The 18,587-nt window shown below is 46.1% G+C and overlaps 1 protein-coding gene across 4 annotated transcripts in view; it reads right to left on the bottom strand.

The window, feature by feature from the left end:
* The window catches only part of BCL11B (BAF chromatin remodeling complex subunit BCL11B), a 91,679-nt gene extending 73,831 nt beyond the window's left edge, over positions 1 to 17,848 (bottom strand). For 2 of the 4 annotated variants that reach the window (XM_039552966.1, XM_039552968.1), the window contains exons 1-2: positions 17,294 to 17,848; positions 3,419 to 3,787 (exon numbers count right to left, since the gene is read on the bottom strand). In XM_039552966.1, the coding sequence (XP_039408900.1) occupies positions 3,419 to 3,787; positions 17,294 to 17,351 (427 nt within the window). In that variant the 5' untranslated portion in view covers positions 17,352 to 17,848. The remainder of the gene's footprint in view (positions 1 to 3,418; positions 3,788 to 17,293) is intronic. The other 2 variants (XM_039552967.1, XM_039552969.1) reach the window with 1 other exon arrangement.
* Between the last annotated feature and the right edge of the window lie 739 nt (positions 17,849 to 18,587).

Genomic DNA, 18,587 nt, shown 5'->3' with positions numbered 1-18,587 from the left:
AAGAAGAGCTACAAAGAAAGTTAAAAAAAAAAAAACAAAAAGAAACAGAGAAAGAAAGACCTCAGGAGCACCCTGTGCCAGGATGAATACTCGGCGCAGTTCTGCATCCCAATGTCCTCACACCCAGAGCTACGAGAGGTACAATGGCAGAGCCAGGCTCAGCACCTGACATACCCTCAGAGCATTCAGCCATGGGCAGTCGTAAGGTTTGGTGGCTTAGTCACACCACAGAAGGCTGTACAAATCATTCTGACCAAATAAGAAGGTCTGCAAAAATAACACAAGATCAAGGAGAGGAGCTGAAACCTCTTTGAGGACAGCAGTGGTGGCAGCATATTTCAGAGAGCCGGAGTGGCGAGTGGGTGATTTCTGGTTTCCCTCTTCAAATATAAAGACTCAATTATCTTTGAACAGCTTGCTTTACACATGAATTGACACATTTATTTTACAATAAATAACTGAAAGTTATCTATGTTTCCTTTACTGTTAATCTACACAAAGAAATAATAAACAGAGCTTGTCTACAAAAATGCAACTACTGCAGTCCTCAGAATTCAATTAAGCTAAAATAATTAATGCTTCCACCATATTAAATTACTTTATACATTTGAGCCACTGAAGTTTTTTTTTTTATTCTTTAATCTTTTTCGCCTTTTTATTTAATAAAAAAAAGTTAGTTTCAAAGCGGGGGGGCTGGCTAGGAGGAGGAAAAAGAACATGATTTGCTGTTAAAATGTAATGGTCTCCTTTAGCTGACACAGCATGTAGAGTGTTTTGTGCCTTTGATTAAAATAACATTTTAAATGCTTTGAACAAACATATCTCCCCATACTTCTAAGGGATTATTTTACATATTTCTTGGTGGAATAAAGAAATTCATTCTTCCTGTCGCAGTACAGAAAGGCTAAGAATATCTTTCGTCACATATAAAGTAAAAATACTGTAGGCTGTTGCATTATTAGAAAAAAAAAAAAAAAGTAAAGGGAGGGGGTGGCAGGGTAGGAGAAAGCTGCCTTAGAGATTAAGTTTCCCTTTTATGAAATCGTATTTAGTCTCTTTTTTTAACAAATCTAACAACAATGCTCTACAGCCGCTCACTGGGAAATACCTTTAATGTTAAATGCAGATTCTGATTTTCTTGGCTAATGCAGAAAGCCTTTCTATTGAAATATAAATAAGGGGTTTGGTATATCCCACTAAAGCCTTTCCAGTGAATGACTTCTGTGGGTTTTTCATGGCTACCCTCCATGGCTGTAATGTGAGGCTTTTATCCTACTATTGAAAACTATCCGCTGCTATTAAAAAAAATATGGAAGGACACTGCACCTTTTTATCTCAGAGCTGGGCTCCTAATTGAGAAAGCATTATTATGGCACTATTTAGTGGATGTCCCTATCTCCATGCACTGATGAGAAAATGCCAATCGAATGATAAACCCTTTTATTTTTCTCAATTCAAAATCTTTCCTACATATTTTTCATTTGATATTCAGTTTAGCCTGAAAGAGATTAGGTGCTCCAGATTGGCTTTTAATTTTTTTTCATGCCTTTTCCACATGTGAACATCTCCTTCACCCCCTCTTACCCCAGCAGATTTTCTGCATGGCAAAAGCTTTGGTTTTGTTGTTGCTGACCCCCCAGAAGCTGGGATGGGACAGCCCCCTCTGCTCTGGGAATAGCCATTGAGGTACTATGGACTGAACCTGGGCAGAGATTAGTAAGAGATGAGCTCTGGACTGCAGCTGCAGCAGAGCTCTCCTAAACCAACCTTACTAAGCACTGCACACCGTCTGCAAGGGGCTGAGGACTTGCACAGCTTGCACAGAGATCAACGGCTATTGGGAGTGCTCAGCACCACTCAGGCAGCCTTCAGCAGACTAGGGAAGGTCCTGAATACTTCTCCTCTGCTCCTACCAAACGGAAAGGAAATCTAGCCCTCAAATCTGCTACACCACGATGTAGTCATCTCTACCAAGAAATGCATTCACAACTGCCAAAGGATGAAAAGAGCTGAAAAAGCATGAGGAAAACATGGGATCAGATCTTATGGTAGATTTGCTTACAATGCTACAGCACAGGCCTGCCACAGCTAATGCTCCCAAAGCTACCAGCTGTCCCATGTCAGGGTGGTGGCTGCACCCAAAAAAAAGATTCCTAGAAGAAAACAGTGTAGTCAATGGGCATCCTATGCCCTGTCCTAAAAGACAGGAGGTCTGAAGACTGCAGCATTTTAAAGGCAGCACCCTCATTTATGTGATGCCCAAGCCTGTCAGAGATGCTGGGGACTGACTCAGAGACCTCCAACACTAAAAGCTTCAATTGTAAAGATAGGAGCCTCTTGCTGGTCTTCTGGGGATCCACTCATGGGAGCATCTCTACTACAGACGGGATCCTGGACTGTCAGATCTAATCCCTTAGGACAATTCCTAGAGAAATCAGGATAGTGGCAGCAAAGACAAATTGCCATTGGTCTTCTGTATGGGATGCAGTCAGTTTGAACAAAAAAGGCCCGTTTGAGGGGAGATCCTGCTGTGTAACATAAAACCCCCACTCACTAGCAGGGAGGAGAGTCATCCTTTCACCACTGCAGAGGGGAGAAACACCCCATGCCAGGCACTCTGCAGGAACCACTTCAGATCACCTCACCCAGGTGGATAATCATCACCTGCCTACCCACATCTGAGCAGGGGAGGTCCACGAATGAATGTTAACTGCCCCACATATGAGAGTTTTAGAAAAATAAATGCCTGCAATTTGCTCACCCAGGCCAGCCTGTGCTCCTGTGTCCTCTGTTTGGGGTAAGCTTGAGAATGGAGGTGCTGCCCACCCAACCCAAGCCATCTAAGGAGACCCAGGACAGGCAGCACAGGCAGCAGTGCAGGCCAGGAAGCTGACATCCACCACAGAGAAGGAAAAATGAGGGACTTGATGAACCCCTGCTTTAGCCCTCACAAAAAAAATCTTCTTCCCACTAACAGTCCATGGGAAGAGGATTTTCCACTGACTTCACTAGGGTCAGGATGTGGTCCTTCCCAGTGAGTCTGCATGTGACAAAGAGTATCTGGAACAGGACTGAACGGAGCCTCTCACCAAAGTTCACTATCCCTCTGCCACTGCTCCTTGCTTAAGGATGCTCCTGAAATGTCTTCTGACCCCAACTTCCTGCTTTTTCCTTGATGTACAGGCTGCCCTTCAGCTCTCCCAGGGACCTGAGAGGCCCCTTTCTCCAGCAGCTGGCCCTGCACAGACAGCTACAATGAATTAAACAGGGGATGGTGAGCCCTGCATAGCCATGAGGACCCTCCAGATGGATGGCTCCTATGAAGACATGTTGCTGAAGCCTGTTTCATGGCACTTTGTAGAGGACTCTAGTTAAAAGATTACCTAGGCAAGTTGATTGAGTGTAAAACGTGCTGTACCTGCAATGTTCTCCTGCTTGGGGCAAATTCCTTTTGTAGGCGTGAGAAGACGGTCTTCTTCATCGGGTGTGACTTGGATCCCGATTTCCACTGGCTCTGACACTTTCCTGAGCTCGGCGCGTGAGGAGGGAGGAGGGCTGCTCTTATCCATGCTCTTTTCATAGCAGACACCACCAGTGCCATTGCACTGTTTTCTCTTGTGCTCTATAAAAACCAAGATGTCTCCCAGCGGGAAGTTCATCTGACACTGTCCACAGGTTAACAAGTCGGGGTCTGTCCCACCTGCGGCGATGCTGATGCCGCCTGGGTCTGCTATTGCCAGGCTCTCATCCTCGTCGGCCAGTGCCGGTTCCACATGGTCAGCCTCTGCTTTGCATGGACAAGGAGAAAAAGGGAGGAAAGGGACGAGGGAAAAGAGAAAGAGATTGCTTTGAGTGTTCACAGACTCTGAAGGATGCATCACCAGAGGCCCAGCCTCCCCCTACCCCCCCTCAAAGAAGCCAAGGCTGATTAGATCTTTCTTTTATTTTTCAGCTTTTCAGCTCTCCCAGAATGATTTCAATATATTTTGCAACCAAGCCTGCCTGAAACAAAATGGAAAGGCTGACCTAGCATAGCTTTCTTGACAGCTCCTTCCCACTGCTGCCAGCACTGCAAGGATATCAGCAAAGAGCCATTTTGCACGCGTTCGAGCCCCGAGTCACATTCTGAAATAGTTCCTCTCTTTTTATCCCACCTTCTCATTCCCACCGCGTCTCCCAGCCATCTGGCCAAGGCCCCATCCAGCAAAGCTTATGCACCCAAGTCTTTCCTTCTTTTTCAGAGAGATGGGGAAAGCTTTTATGCACCAAACTAGCAGGACCAGGCTCCCTGTTACATACAAAATCAGTACCACCTTGTCCCAATCCAGTTACCGGCAAGATTAAATGACCACCCATTAGCAGAAATTACAACAAACTATTTGCAAGACTATCATAAGCAGGATATGGTCTCATGAGCAGTTAAGGGGTTTCAAAAGTGTGTACGGTGGGAAAGGGAATGAGGCACTTATTTAACATACTGGAATATTGGCTGAGCCTGAAATATTCCACTCTATTTTTCCAATGCCAAATAACCCTGCCATTGCTATATAGGCTAATAAAAGGGCTTTTGTTTAAATCTTATCCACAGACCTGTTGAATTTCCTACTTTTACCCCCAAAGACTGGAAAAGAATTTCTGAATGACCTGAATCAGTTTCTAGGAAATATGTTAACTTCTCATTTCACAATTAATAAAACCCAGTATGTTTTAAATTGGTATTTAGAAGAGAATTTTTACACTATAAAATAATTGTGGATCACAATCCATTTCTGGGGCAAAACATGGTTTTTTGGTTTGTTTTCTCTTGTTCTGCCATGTAACTGACAAATCATACAAACCTTGGACTTTGCTCAGGCAAAATTTCCACTGACTTTTGCCTAAGGCTGGTTTGCCTCTGCAAGGACTATAGGATTTGGGCTGAACAAAACAGAGGAACTAACAGTATGTAAATCAGTGACTGAGACCTCTAATCGAATCAGGATTAAAGGAATAGGAGGAAAAATGTTCTCTATTAGCCCTAGCAGTTTCCTCATAGATTTCCTGGGGAAAGTAAGTAACACAAATATCTCAAAGAAGTAAGACTGTGATAAACAGATGTTGTAATTCAGATCTGGACTCTTCTCCAGTCTGAAAACAAAAGGATTTTTGTCCCAGTTTTCAGCAATTGTGAAAAAAAAAAAGAAACACATAGAAAAGGGGCAAGAGGTAGAAGGTGGAATGCATTGCCTGGCAACAAAAATGTTTACGCCTTGAAAAAAGGTAGTTTAGAAAAAGAATCGTTCCCATTTTTGCCTTCCAGAATAAATAACTGATCAGCATATCAACCAGCTGTATTACAAGTCGCATCAGAGCTCCCTAGCAGCAAAGTGGAGAGCAGCAGCAGCACCAGTGACCACAGAAAAGGACAGGGACCCCAGAGAAGTGTCCAAGCATGGACCATCCTGCTAGAGCAGACGATGGGCACAAGAAGGCTTATGATTCCCAACTCACTCATTCTGAAAATCATTAATTACCTTTTTCCCCTTAATCTAAGTTTAAAAGGAGTTTGAAGACAATAGTAAGCAATTAATTAATCAATTTATATCATAAGAAGATGCATCCTTGCCTTAGTAAAAATGTAACTATAGCTCTGTGCTGAAAAGGCACTGCTGGGAAGGGAGCGGATGCCTGTGAACAGCGTGTCACGATGCAAAAGGTAATTATTTAGTGCTGCGGTTCCCTTTAATGATCTAACATTGAGCAATATTGTTTATATTGAAGAGAGCTTGCACCTTTAATTACCAATTACATATACATCATTTTAGAGCCAAAAGAAAAGGACTGTGAAAAGGGTCTTTTAGAAATGTGCATGCTATTTGTAGCCAGAATTCCTATTAAGGGGGAGCAGTGTGTCAAAATATTAAAAAAAACCATACAGAGAGGCACACACAGGCACGAAGATACACACGCAGGAGATGGGACAAAGAGCTGGAAAAGACTACGCAAAAACAGGAACTGAATGAAGGGTCGTAAGAATAAAAGGTGGCAGAGGGGAAAAATGCTTGTTACTAGTTTCACTAACATTCCTGTAAAGCCTTTTGATTAAAATCTGTGTCTTACATTACGAAGGCTGAATTTTAGCATTTATATATATGTAACAAATAAAAAGAAAAGCACTGATCTCAAATTTATTGTCTTTTTGTTGTGAGGATTTATAATTTTTTTTGCCTATGATATAGATCGTGCTCTTCAGAAAAAGTAGCAAAATTTCTGCATTTGATAAGGGTCCTGACCAGGCGTCTGTGGAAACATGAAGGAGGTTTAAACAGCTAAACTGTTATGAATTCTTTCTTTTCAGTTCTACGCTTCATTTGAATATTAGTTAAATCCACATATGCCTATTCGCTTACACTCGCTCACTCTCTCTTTCCAAGGGCTCCGCAATGGCACTTTTTTTAAAATAACATCTGGTATTCCTTCATATTTTGGCAGTCGTCACATCACCGAAAATCAGCTTTTCGTTTTCTTGGTACGCTGAGCCCTCATGATCAGTAGTAATTGGGTTTCAAACTATCAAAAGATTTTTTTTACTCAACTCTATTTCTGATTTGAGCTTAATAAATCATCAATCATGAGACCAGCTATTCACCCAACAATGCAGAAGCTATATTACATCCCCTTATTCACAACATGGAAAACACATATAAAAGAATGAAAAACAAAATACTGAATAGATCTTCAAATGCATTTTATCCATGTCAATTTGCATTTATTTTTTTACTCAAAATAAAAAAAAAAGCAAGAAAGAAAACGCTTCCTATTGACAACTCAATTAAGCCATTAAAAACCTACATTCAAGTAACATTACAGGAGAGATTTAAAACCCACAAAGGAAAAGAGAAAAAAGCCTGCAAGTCCAGCCCATAACACATCGGGTCATGCCTGGTTAATACAACAGCCAAGATCTCAGGCTGTTTAAGGAGCCCTTTAATACCAGTGGGGCAATTTAGGCCAGTCTCAATCTAGAGTTCTGACTCTGCTTCTGTCTGTGGGTTTAAAATGAGTAGCTTCACATTATTTGAATTTAACTCTGTGGTTTTATTGCTGTTGTTGGTAGCTGGGTTTAGAGGTAGGAGGGTGTTTCTTCACCAGCATTTATTTTAAATTAATTTATATTTTTTAAGACGAAGAAATTAAGCCACACAAAATAGGAGAATGGAAAACATCTCATGTCACTTACATGGAAAAAGTAAAAAAAAACCAAATGAGCTGTCTCCAGCCAGGACTCATGCCCTGGTTCTTTCAGGTGTGCTAAGGTACGCCCAGTATTTTCCCTACATCCAGAGATTCCTATGCAGAGGACTGCCTTGGCACTGCCTGCCTAGGGAGCCCAGTGAGTTGGCGACGGGCAATCTTTGGGGACATGAGTGACACAGTTGTTATACAATGGCTTTGTGAAATTAATGCAACCGGACAGTCTGAATCATTTGCTTTACTTAAAAAAGCATTACACTTGCTGACTGGACTCTAAGCAGCATCTCCAAGATCTCTGGCTGCCTACCACACCAAAATACAGTGGACAAACCCCTTAATTCCATAAAGGCACTGTCACAAAGCCACCAGCACTCCTACTCCAGCGTGGTGACATCATTAGAGCATATGTGTCCCATGCAAACAATGCTCTCATGCCCAGTATTAAATTGAATGCACACGCTAACTACTTTCTGCCTGTCAGTTGTCTCAAAATCTTACCCACTAATCGTGGAAAAGACTGTTTTGCTAAAAAGCATTTCCAAGGCCTCAAAGGACAGAACCATGGATGCTTGTTCACAGAGTTTGGGTGAGGCTGGGTCCAGACAGCCGTCATTTTTTTTCTTGCCTTTTTATTGCACTGCAGAACCAGGGTAAGAAGGGATCTAGAAGTTGCCAGCCTATTCTCTTCCTTATTTTTCTTGTTCCACAGTATCAAAATGAGGCAAAGAAAGGGGGAAGAGGAAACATTTTGGTGTTGGGCCAAACTGCTGTGTGTGAAACTTCCCCCCCATGGCTGGTTTCTGCACAAATCAATAACGGGCTGGTGAAGGTGAGTGCTGCCAGTACCTTCACTGCAGAGCTGCTGCTGGGTCCCCTGCCTGCTCTGGCACCCTGCCACAGCCACTGCCCACCCTTGTGCCCACCTGGGGGACAAGGCACAGGCTACCCCAGGGACCACCCTTCTCTGGGACAAGCTGGGGGTGCCCAGGGTCCACCATGGGGACTCAGTTCGTGATGGCCAGGCACAGGAAACTGCCCAGAAATGTGCTGCAGCACATTAAGTGCACTGTTCTCCTCACGCAGTCCCTGCTGTCTTGAAGGCACAGCCAGAGAGAGCTCAGCCTAGTTGGGGAGCGAGCACAGAGGACTGACTTGCTCTTCAGGGTGTTGGCCCAAAGCAGGCCTGAAAATGATGTCCCTTCAATCAACACCCACATGTCACATTTACTGTAACATCAACATGCTTAACGGAAATAGCTCGAATCACACGCTCTCTGGCTGGGTTATCACCAAGATCGGTGTCAGGATCCTTGCTGCGCAAAGACTAACGCTGCTCAAAGTGGGCGATGCAGCTCCTTGCCGTCAAAGTTTATCAATAACCTGCTTCCAGAGCCTCCCAGCAGCTCCCTGCAGCCACAAGGTGCAGAGTTGAGATTATGCCTACATATTGCATCAGCATCACACTCAGTGGTGCTAGGCACCGCTTATCTGACACCAATTTTTAATTATTCTGAAGACTGCAAAACAATTGTTTGTAGTATTTAAATTTTTCCTAAATGCAACTCTGAGGCTGAGTTGGCCAAAAGAGGCAACTTGACGGAGAAGCTCCAGAAACACAAGGGAACCTCACTCTGCCTCACTTGCCCTGCGACTCTCCGGCGTGTGCAAAGTGCACAAAGGCAGCCGGAGCAGCGGCAGGCGAGGCTCTGCCGCTCCGTGCGAGCGTGGCCTCGGTGCAGCCGCCGAGCCGCCGCCGTCCTGTCACCCGCGGCCACGTGCCGGGCGGCCGGCGGCGCAGCGCGGCAGGTGCCGGGGGCCCCGGCGGGCAGGAGGGAGCCGGCCGCCCCCGCTGGGACCGCAACGGGACCGGGACACGGCGGGGCAGGGAGGGTGCGAGAAATGACCCGGTCACTCCAACGCTTCAACACCCGCAGAGGGCTGCGAGTCGTAGGACTATCCTGCAGCACTGGTACCTCAGACACCTTTTGCAGAAGTAGACCGGATCTCTCAGAAAGCAGTTTAACCCTCTGTACACACCTGAGACAGAACAAGCCCGAGCACTGCCACAAAGAGCCAGTCAACACATCAGGATTTAGGGAAAAGAAGAAGGAAAATGACACAATAACCACGCCGGACCCAAACAGGACAAAAGACAAGAATATCCAAGAATCTGCACAAATCTCCAACACTTCTCAGAGGTTATTTCTTCAGAAACTATGTACAGTGTTACGGAAGGGAGTAGTGTGTCTCCTCTTAAGTAAACTGTACATTCATAAAAAAATATTTACTGCTTTTGAAAGCAGAAAATGCATAGGCTCTTCTATAGACTGCAGAAGCTGTAAATCTCTGCAGATAAAATGGGATGTGATGATGTGATATAAAAGCATTCTTTGTTCCCCAGTGAATACATTTGTTTTATTTAAAACTAAACGACAACCAAGGAGAGAAAGGAGTGCTCGGTGCCACAAAAGGAGAAGGAGCGGTATTTGGGTACAGGCTTTCAACTGGCATAGAAAAGAATATTGGAAGCAGAGATCCTTACCCAAGGATTTAAAAGGCATGATCAAAATTAAGTAATTAGTTCTGAGCATGTATTAAACACACAACAGCTCTGTTCTTTTCTTAAATATCAGGCTCAAAAGAGACTGCATTTTTCAATTGTTTATGGCACGCTGTTGCTCATATACAATTTTCTTAAGCCTTTTTTTTTTTTACTTTCATTGAAGCATATTCATTATAACGTTCAGCGAATTTATGGCTTCTTCCAGTGGCTTAGTAAAAGGGGTCATAAAAAAGTTAAGTAAACCAGTATGTTTTTTTCTTCTCTCTTAACTTTGGATTCCTTTTTTGTACTGTGCTGTCTAGTGCTTAGTCTTTGGAAAGTACCTTGGGCATATCCAGCACACACACAAATTATCAGCTGCTCCAGGAAAAAAACAAAACGGAATTTCTTGCGCTGAGGCAACTACACAAAAGACTTGCATATGTCAAAAATACAGAACTAAGTCCCTGTGAATGCTGCACCATTAATCAAATCCCCGATCTGGTGTCACTTTTGCCAGTAAAATGATTATATTCTTCTAACCCCCTTCTACTGGCGCGTGCCTGCAATGCATGAAGTGTGTCCCTCTACTTTAATTTGTTTTCGAATAGCCTGCTTTAGGCATTTTTTATATATCCTTTGAAAAAAAAATTAAAAAAAAAAGAAAAGAAAAGAAACAAGCTGCTACTTAAAGCTCCAGCAAAGGTCTACAGTACTGAGCAAGAAACAGCTTTTTGAGAAGGAGGGCAGACAGTGAGAAAATTTAACTGATGTTCAGGAGCTGAACACACAACTGCCTCTGAGGCTGCAACTGAGTGCCGAGAAATGGTGTGTAGCCTGCCCAGATACATTTTAAAAAGTAAATAAACACCGAGGAGGAAGGTGCTATAGTACGAGCAGCTGAATGAATCATGCATTTATCAATGCATGCAGTTATTGATGCCGTTTCCCTCCCTCATTAAAAAGATACATACATATAAAGCCGTCTACAGACGATGCTGATGCTTCACCAAGTGCTTTAGTGGCATTGCTAACTTTAAAGCATGTGGGTAAACCCAAACCACTCTTTATTTTTCCACATGCTTTCTCTGGACGGTACCGAAGGCAGACTAAATTCAACCAACAACTGCACTGCAACCGTAGAGAAACCGGCTGCAACCAAAGAGTAGGAAATGCTCTGGCAAGGAGGCTGAGAGCCATTTTGGGGTAGCAGGTCTCTGCAGGGACACTTTTCCACCAGGCTTCAGCCTGGGGTAGTGGGAAGGGTGGGAGGCAGAGGAGGGAGCAAGAGGAAGGGGAACGTGGGTGTGTGTGCACTCGGTGGGCAGAGGCGAAGGGGAGGAGAAGAGAAGGATAGCTGTTTCTCTTGAAAAAGTTAACAGTCATGCGATGGAAGGAAAGCCACAGTAAGTGAAGTCTGAGGTTTTGGGAAGGGAGAAAGGAAGGTTTTCCCCATGGCTGTGCAACAGTAGCATCAGCAACGGCCCAGGCACTGTGCTCTTCAGCTTACCAGTCTGTCAAATGAGCTGGCTGCTGTCTATATGCTTCCAACTAGCTCAATTCAAACATTAAATGAAGTAGAGAAATCATCAGATAAATTACTGGTCCTCTCTACCCAAGAGTGAAGGGTTTTTGTACAGCTGATGACAGCCCTGATCCTTTGTCTGACCTAATTTACTTCTCTTGAAGGTTAGAATAAAGCGCACTTTCCTGTCACAGGATAACCTCCATCCACATATTGCACCCTAAAAATAAGATGCTTCTGCTATGTTAATAGTGCTGTAACTTGATGGACTTCTCAGGATGGGTGAAACAGACATCCAAAGCTTCCCATGTGTATGCCACTAAATTATACATTTGGGCAGGAGAGCATCCTGCTAAAGTCCATCCACGACACACAAGCCGACTGCAGCAGAGAATAGCACAAGCCCATTGGAGAAGCCTGTGAGCTGCTCAGCAGCAACTTCTACATGATGGATGTGATTTTGTGTTTATTTCTCTAGAAAACAAAAGAATGCTTATTTTCGTTTGCAGGAACTGCAGATAGTTTGCTCTAAGGACCTGAGGATCAAAATACAGTAAACTATTTCATATCAAATCCTCTCAGCAGGGGTATGTGTGGCTTTCTGATACATAATCTAAGCCAATTTCTGTACAGGTGTGTCTGCTTTGTTGCTGCACACATCTTGTCCTACAACTCCAGCTTCTTCACTCTGTCCTCGCACATCCACTGGAACAAACATATGGATCTCTGTGGGTTCCCCCTGCTCCCCACCACACTGGAGCTCACTCATGTACAGGTATCATTACCACGATCATTATCTGACAACAACAAATCGAGAATTTAAACATTGTCTGTTGACAATAAAAAGCACCGTTAAAAACTAATTTTAATTAAAAACTCCTGTCCGCCCGAGTCAATTAATCAGCGGCGATTTAGTTAAAAATAGATTTGTCTCTCTGTCAGCCTCTCTCGGCTAGCTCTATATAGATCTTCGCATGAAAATCAGTACTACAACTTTGTGCCGAGCACATTTCGCAGCGCGGTGCGCGCCGGGCGCGGCGGTGCGGGCTCCAGCGGCGCATCCCGCGCGTCCCGCGGCGGGGCCAGCGCGGCCATCGCACGGGCTGGGAGCTCCCCCTAGTCGCCAACCCCCGCCACTGGCGGCTGGAGCACACGGCAGGCGCCGGCAGCCAGCGAAGTTTATTTTGGAAAGTATTTTCCATCAACAAACAACACAAAGAGCAAAGAGATCCAGGTAGGAAATGTGGGAGACAAACTAACATCGTGTGCGAGGTATTTTTGAAGCAGAGAGGTTTGCTCGCAGCGAACTCAGCCGTGGGAAGAGCAGCTGAAGTCAACCAGAGTCCATAAATGATATCAAAAATTTGTGCTACTTCTTCGACCGCACACTCCTCTAAGTCATAATTATTGCCAAATATGCCACAAGAAAAACCTTTGTTCTGCAGAGAAACACACATTTTGTGCAAAACAAGGGCTCCTGCCATTCCTATAAAGGCAGCCAGTTTGTAAAATCTTGAAGAGTTTTATTTCTCAGTATTTAAGTAAGCCTGACAAAATATGCTCTGCATCTGCCGACCAGCAAAAACTGCACAATGGTTTCTCACCCGCTGTATATCTATTTAAGCCACCAGACACATCAACCAAAAAGGACAGAACAACCCACAGCCACAACCTAGTTACTCTGCACCAGTATTTAAAAATATTTTAAAAGACCAGAAACTATGAAATTGTGCCAGTATTTTTTTTTTATTTATCTTTTAAGTCCAATACAAATACATTTAAATGAAAGACAACCTGGAAGTCGACAGCATACAACCGTTTTTTTTTCCCTGTCCTGTTTAAAGTAAACACAAGTAATGTCTTTTAAAAGCACGTTAAGCTTTTCTGTGCACAACCATGCAGGTATTATGAAAAAGTCATCCATCCTTAAAATAATAGTAATTTCCTCTCTAATTCTTCAGTCACAGCTTACATTCTCTTTGTATTAGAGTTGATTACATTGGTGTGGGTTTTGTTCTGCAGGGAAAGTGCATTAATTGCACTAAATCTAAATGCATTTTAAGAGAAGCTCCTTGAAGCAATTTGCAAAACTTTGACATGCAAAAAATCATAGGGGTTTTTGTTATGATTTTTAATGACTACGTACAAACCAAAGTGATACAGGAAATTACTGCTCTTCCTAGGAAACCTGTTGACCAGGTACTGAAGAGCTGCCTTGGGAAACCTGGTTCCCTACCTGGAATTGTATGATTTTCCTGTGCCTTTCCTTCTCAATCTTTGCTGCTGCCCTACATGAATGTTCTTGCTTTGCCGCCTTCTGCAAAACTGCTACCAACGAGCTTTTCACATGCTCTTGCCTTTCATATTTTCTTCAAATGCAAAATGCAGGGCTAGTTTGAAAACAGATTTCTTAAGTTAAAAATGGAAGATCTTAAGCTGGAAAATCAGCAATTTGAATCAAATCAAAATAACGTTTCTTTGCACAGAGCAGCTCAACACTTCAGCCTCCATTTCTTTATATAATCGGGGTTTTTGCATTGTCCACTGATTTAAATGAGCTTGGCTACCAAGTTTGCTCTGTCCACCACCAGTGAAGAAAGGTCCAGAGTTGCACTCTTCTCTTTGTGTGTTTCATCTCTTTTTTTTTGTCCTGCACGTACACAGTTAGAAGGCTGCCTGGGTGAGCCTGGTAAGAACAAGCAGGCCACTCCGTTTTGCAGTCCTAAAGACCACTGTGCTAATGAGATGCTGCAACTCTGGAGCACAACTACACTGCACTTTCTCTCCTTTTTGAGTTTGTTTGTCTTACACTCAGGATCTAAACCTTTCTCCAAACACCAAGTGCATGAAACCAAATAAACTCCAGCTGAACAGTGTCAGAAGACCCTTCTCCCTCTCTGTCTCTCTCCCCATCTCTCTTTCCTTGCCTGGCAAAGACCTCCAATCCATCCTGAAATGCAACTCTCCTGACAGATGCTAAAAAGGGAGACAGGGAGAAAAAAGCCCAAGCTAAACACGACATAAACGCAAGATTTCTGAGAATAGTATCAATTCATCCTGGCTTTGGGGGCTTGGCATGGGGTTGACTCTATTTTGTTGTAAGTCCTTTGGATTCCTATTCTGTTGCCCACTGCTTTCCAAACTCCCCTTTAGAGAGGACACTCTGCCTGGCTGCTTTTTCCCCATGAATGACACTTCCCAAGGAGTGCACAGTCTTCGACCCCCTCTCCTGCAAACCTACAGCTGAGGCTCAGACCTGTGGGCTGAAATGCCTGTGCTTCTGCTCCCCAGCCCCAACCCCAGCCCAACGCAGCTCCCCCCCCGCCCCCCCCGCCTCCCACCACTCCTCCCCTGGATACCTTCATTTTTTTCTGCCACTGTTCAGTATGCAGCCTGATTTCTCCGCCAGCTTCCTCAGGATGGAGAGATAGATAAATACAAGAGGGGAGGGAGGGAAGCTCGTACTGCTCTGCTCTCCATTCCTCCCCCAGCCTTCCCGCTAAACCCATTGTACACGCAGCTCCTCGGCACCTTTGAATGCTCTCCTGCCTCATTATTTACCTTCAAGTAAAGCGGTAGGAAAAGGAGATCGAATTGGAATAACAAACCTACCTGGCTCTCTTCTGCACCCCACCTCCCCCCCCCTCAGCAGCAAGAGCAGCGAGAAAAGAAATGTTTCACTCATTGAAACAAATTCAGACGTGCGCAACAAAACAGATTTTCCACACACCCCCTATCAATATCCCACATCTCCTCGCTAGTGAGACAGAAAACAAGTGGGAGAAATTACACAGGGCGATTTAGGTGGCTGTTGATGCTTTTTCTTTTAAAAAGAAAATTTAAAAAAAAAAAAAAAGGGGGGGGGGGGATAAGAAGCCACCAACAAAAACAGTAAGACATTTTCCAAACCGGATGGTTAAAATAAAAAATGCAATTAACGAAGGGGAGGGAGTTGAGGAAGGGGGGAATCCACCTTTTATGGTGATGCAAATCTGGCTCCAAAATAACAATGAATTAAAAAAACAACCCCCTCAGAAAAAGCTGAATACCAGATGCATCTTCATCAAGGTTCCACCAGCTGATGGGCTGGGGGTGGGGTGGGTGAGGGTACTTTTTAAGAAATAAAGACGCACATTAAAAAAAAAAAAAAAGAGTATATATATATATATATATATATATATATATTTTAAATAGGAATAGAGAAACAGAGAGAGAAATTTATATTTCGGAACTCAAACCGTCCCCCAACAACCCTCAGCTATGAAAAGAAAATCCCAAAGGAGGTGGAAAAATTATATACATATATATATCTCGATTCCCAAGGAAATCTTACAAACAGAAATTTATCACCGGTAACAAAGAAAGAGAGGAGCTCGCAAGCACCAAATGCTCCTGGCAGATGGCTCCTATTCTTGGCTTTCAGGGGAGGGGAGAGAAGCCGGGGAAATATTTTATTTATTTATTTAAATTTTTTAAAATCTCAACATAAATATTCGGATCCGCCGAGGCTCAGGCTCAGCCCCGGGCTGGCTCCGTGCGAGCCGCCGCCCCCCGCAGCACAACTTGCGGACTCGTCTTGCGGGGCAGGGGGGGGCAGGGGGTCCGACCGGGCCTTCCCGGGTGCGGGTCCACGTCGTGCCCGATATTTTCTTACCACCCCCCCAAACTGGCCCTATGCTATAGGAGGGAAAATGGAGACCCCCTTGACCTCCCCCTTCCCCGTGCCCCGGAGGCGTCGGAGGAGCGCGGAGCGCTGGGGGCTGCGCGCCCCGGGAGGCGCCCCCACATTTCCCCCCCCGCCTCGCGGCACAAGCCCCCGGGGACGGGAGGCGGCGGCGGAGCGGCGGAGCGGGGCTCCCACTCGGGGACCTGCCCCCTACTCTGCCTGCAGGCACTTGCCCCTCTACCAGAGCTTTAGGGGTGGGAACGGGGAGGAGGGGGATTCTGGTGCTGGGGGAGGGGGGAATGCCTCCTTCCCTCCCCTCGCTTTATTTTTTCCTTTCTTTTTTTTTTTTTTTTTTTGGGGGGGGGGGGGGGGCTGGGTTTGGATATGTGTGTATTTTCACTTACAATGTGAGCTTCAGCAAAGTGCAGCCTCTGCTCCTGCCCCGCAGGCGAGCCGGTGCAGCTGCCCGGCCCGTATTTCGTGCACTCCATCCCCGGCCCCGCCTCGGCTTTCTTCGTGCCCTCCGCCACCGACAGACACTGCCGCCCGCACCCGGCCCCTCGGCAGCCCCCTGCCCTGCCTCTAGCCTCAGCTGAGCTGGTTCTGCCTTGCCCCGCGCTTCGGAGTAGAGTTCTCTTTCCCCGCCGGCGATGCACCTGGGGCGGGCAGGGCGCAGCTGGCCCTCTACTGCCCCGCGCTCCAGTGCCAGGGGGCTCGGCCCCGCCGCCGCCGGCCCGCCGTCTCCATGTGCTTCCCGCTAAGTCCCTCCGGCCGTTCCGCTTCTCCCTCCCTTGCTGCCCACCTTGATCCGCCCCCCCTCCGCGGCCCGGCTGTCACGCCGAGGCAAGGCTCTCGGCCAACTTTTCCCACCGCTCCGTGCTGCCCCCGAAGCAAGGAACGAGGAGCAGCGAGCCCCGGCGGGGCGGCCCGGCCCGGCCCGGAGCAGCGCGCCCCGCTCCGTCGCCCCCCGCACATGCAGCCGCTCCCCGGGAGAGCCCCGCGCCGCCCCACGCCGCGCTCTGCCCCGCCGGCAGCTCCTTCCCCGCTCCACGCCGCCTGCCCTCCCCGCCTGCCTGCCCGCCTCACCTCCGCACCGCTGCAAAAACGCACAGCAAACTTCGGGCTTCTCCCCCCCTCCACCCCCAGCCCATCCCCCCAGCCACACACCCCCCTCCCCTCTTTAATTCCCTTCTCCTCTCCCTCTCTCTGAAGTCATTTACCAGCTTTGGTTGCTCCTGGAGTTCCCCCCCCCCCCCCAACCGCTTCCTCCCCTTCCCTAATTTTGCTTCTCGATTTCGGCTCGGTCTGGTTCCAAGTTCAAACTTACGTGTGATAATCTCTCTTTGTGACAAGTGCTGCGGGTTTCCCTGCTTGCGACGGGACATTGCCCTGGCATTTACACTGGCATCGCCTGGAGAGCTGCACTGGTTTGGGGGGATGTGTTGGGGGCCGATCCTCCTCCTCTTTTTTTTTTCCTCTTTATTCTTCTTCTTCTTTATCGAGTTCTTCTTTCAAAAAAAATCAAAAACGAAAAAAAAAGCCTCCTTTTTGTTGCTGCTGTGGTGCACTGGATGGGATTCCCTCTCAATTAAAAATCATCATCGTCATCATCATCATCAGGAAAAGCTCTTTCTCGCTCTTTTTTCTCTTTCTCTTTCACACACTGTCTTTTCTCCACTGCTTCTGCCACTTGGACTTCCAGATCTCTTCTTGAACTTAGGAGGATATGCACCGCCAGTGACACTTTTCTCTTTCCCTCTTTCCAGAGTGCTTGGCAAATTGGCAAGTGAGCTTTTCCACCAGGAGGGTAAAAAAAAAAAAAAAAAGAAAAAAGAAAAAAATAAAAAAATAAAAGAAAAGAAAAAAAAACAGTAGTTAAAAAAAAAAAAGAAGAAAAGTACTAGAATTGGGAAAGCCCCCACACAAAAAAAAAATCGCCAAAAAAAAATGTTTCTCAGAGATTGACCCTTGCTGGGTAGATATATAGAGAGAATTTTTTTGAAAAGGGGTAGCCGAAACTGTGTCTCCTCTTTCCCAGTTCAAGTGGCACTGCTTTGCCCTGGTGCTTTTGGATTGCCAGTGCTCCTGCACCACTTTGCACTCTTCCCCCCTCGCCTGGCACTGGGACTGGAAGGAAGGAAGCCCCCAGTGCAGCTGGGCTGGTGCTGGCTATTACTATTATATATTGCAATGTGAAGATGGCGGAGTCCTGGTTCTCTGGGAGCGCTCTGTCTCTCTATGGCTGGGGCTGCCTCTGTACAATGGGATAAAATTCAAGTTCAAGTGCGGACGTGACGTTTAATCTGCACTAGAGACAAAAAGACCCAGAGAGTAGGAGCACTGGGGGCGACTAGCGGTGGCTTTTTAACATTGTACCCTGCAAGAGAACAAGAAACGCCACTCGCACACACCGCACACACCGCACACGCACACACACCGCACACACACCAACTACGGCACACGCAGGGCTCGCCGCCGCTCCGGGCTTTGTGCAGCGCCGCTTTCAGTGCGCGGAGCGCCGGCCGGCCAGGGAAAGAGCGGGGGAAGGAATAAATCTGCATCCTCACGCACGGCCAAACTTCCCCGAGCTCGGCGCCGGCCGCAGCGGGGGGCGGCTCGGG

Source organism: Corvus cornix, chromosome 5 (genome assembly GCF_000738735.6).
Source record: "Corvus cornix cornix isolate S_Up_H32 chromosome 5, ASM73873v5, whole genome shotgun sequence".
Taxonomy (NCBI): domain Eukaryota; kingdom Metazoa; phylum Chordata; class Aves; order Passeriformes; family Corvidae; genus Corvus; species Corvus cornix.
The sequence above is the reverse complement of the archived record's forward strand: the minus strand, read 5'-3'. Positions and strand labels throughout refer to the sequence as shown.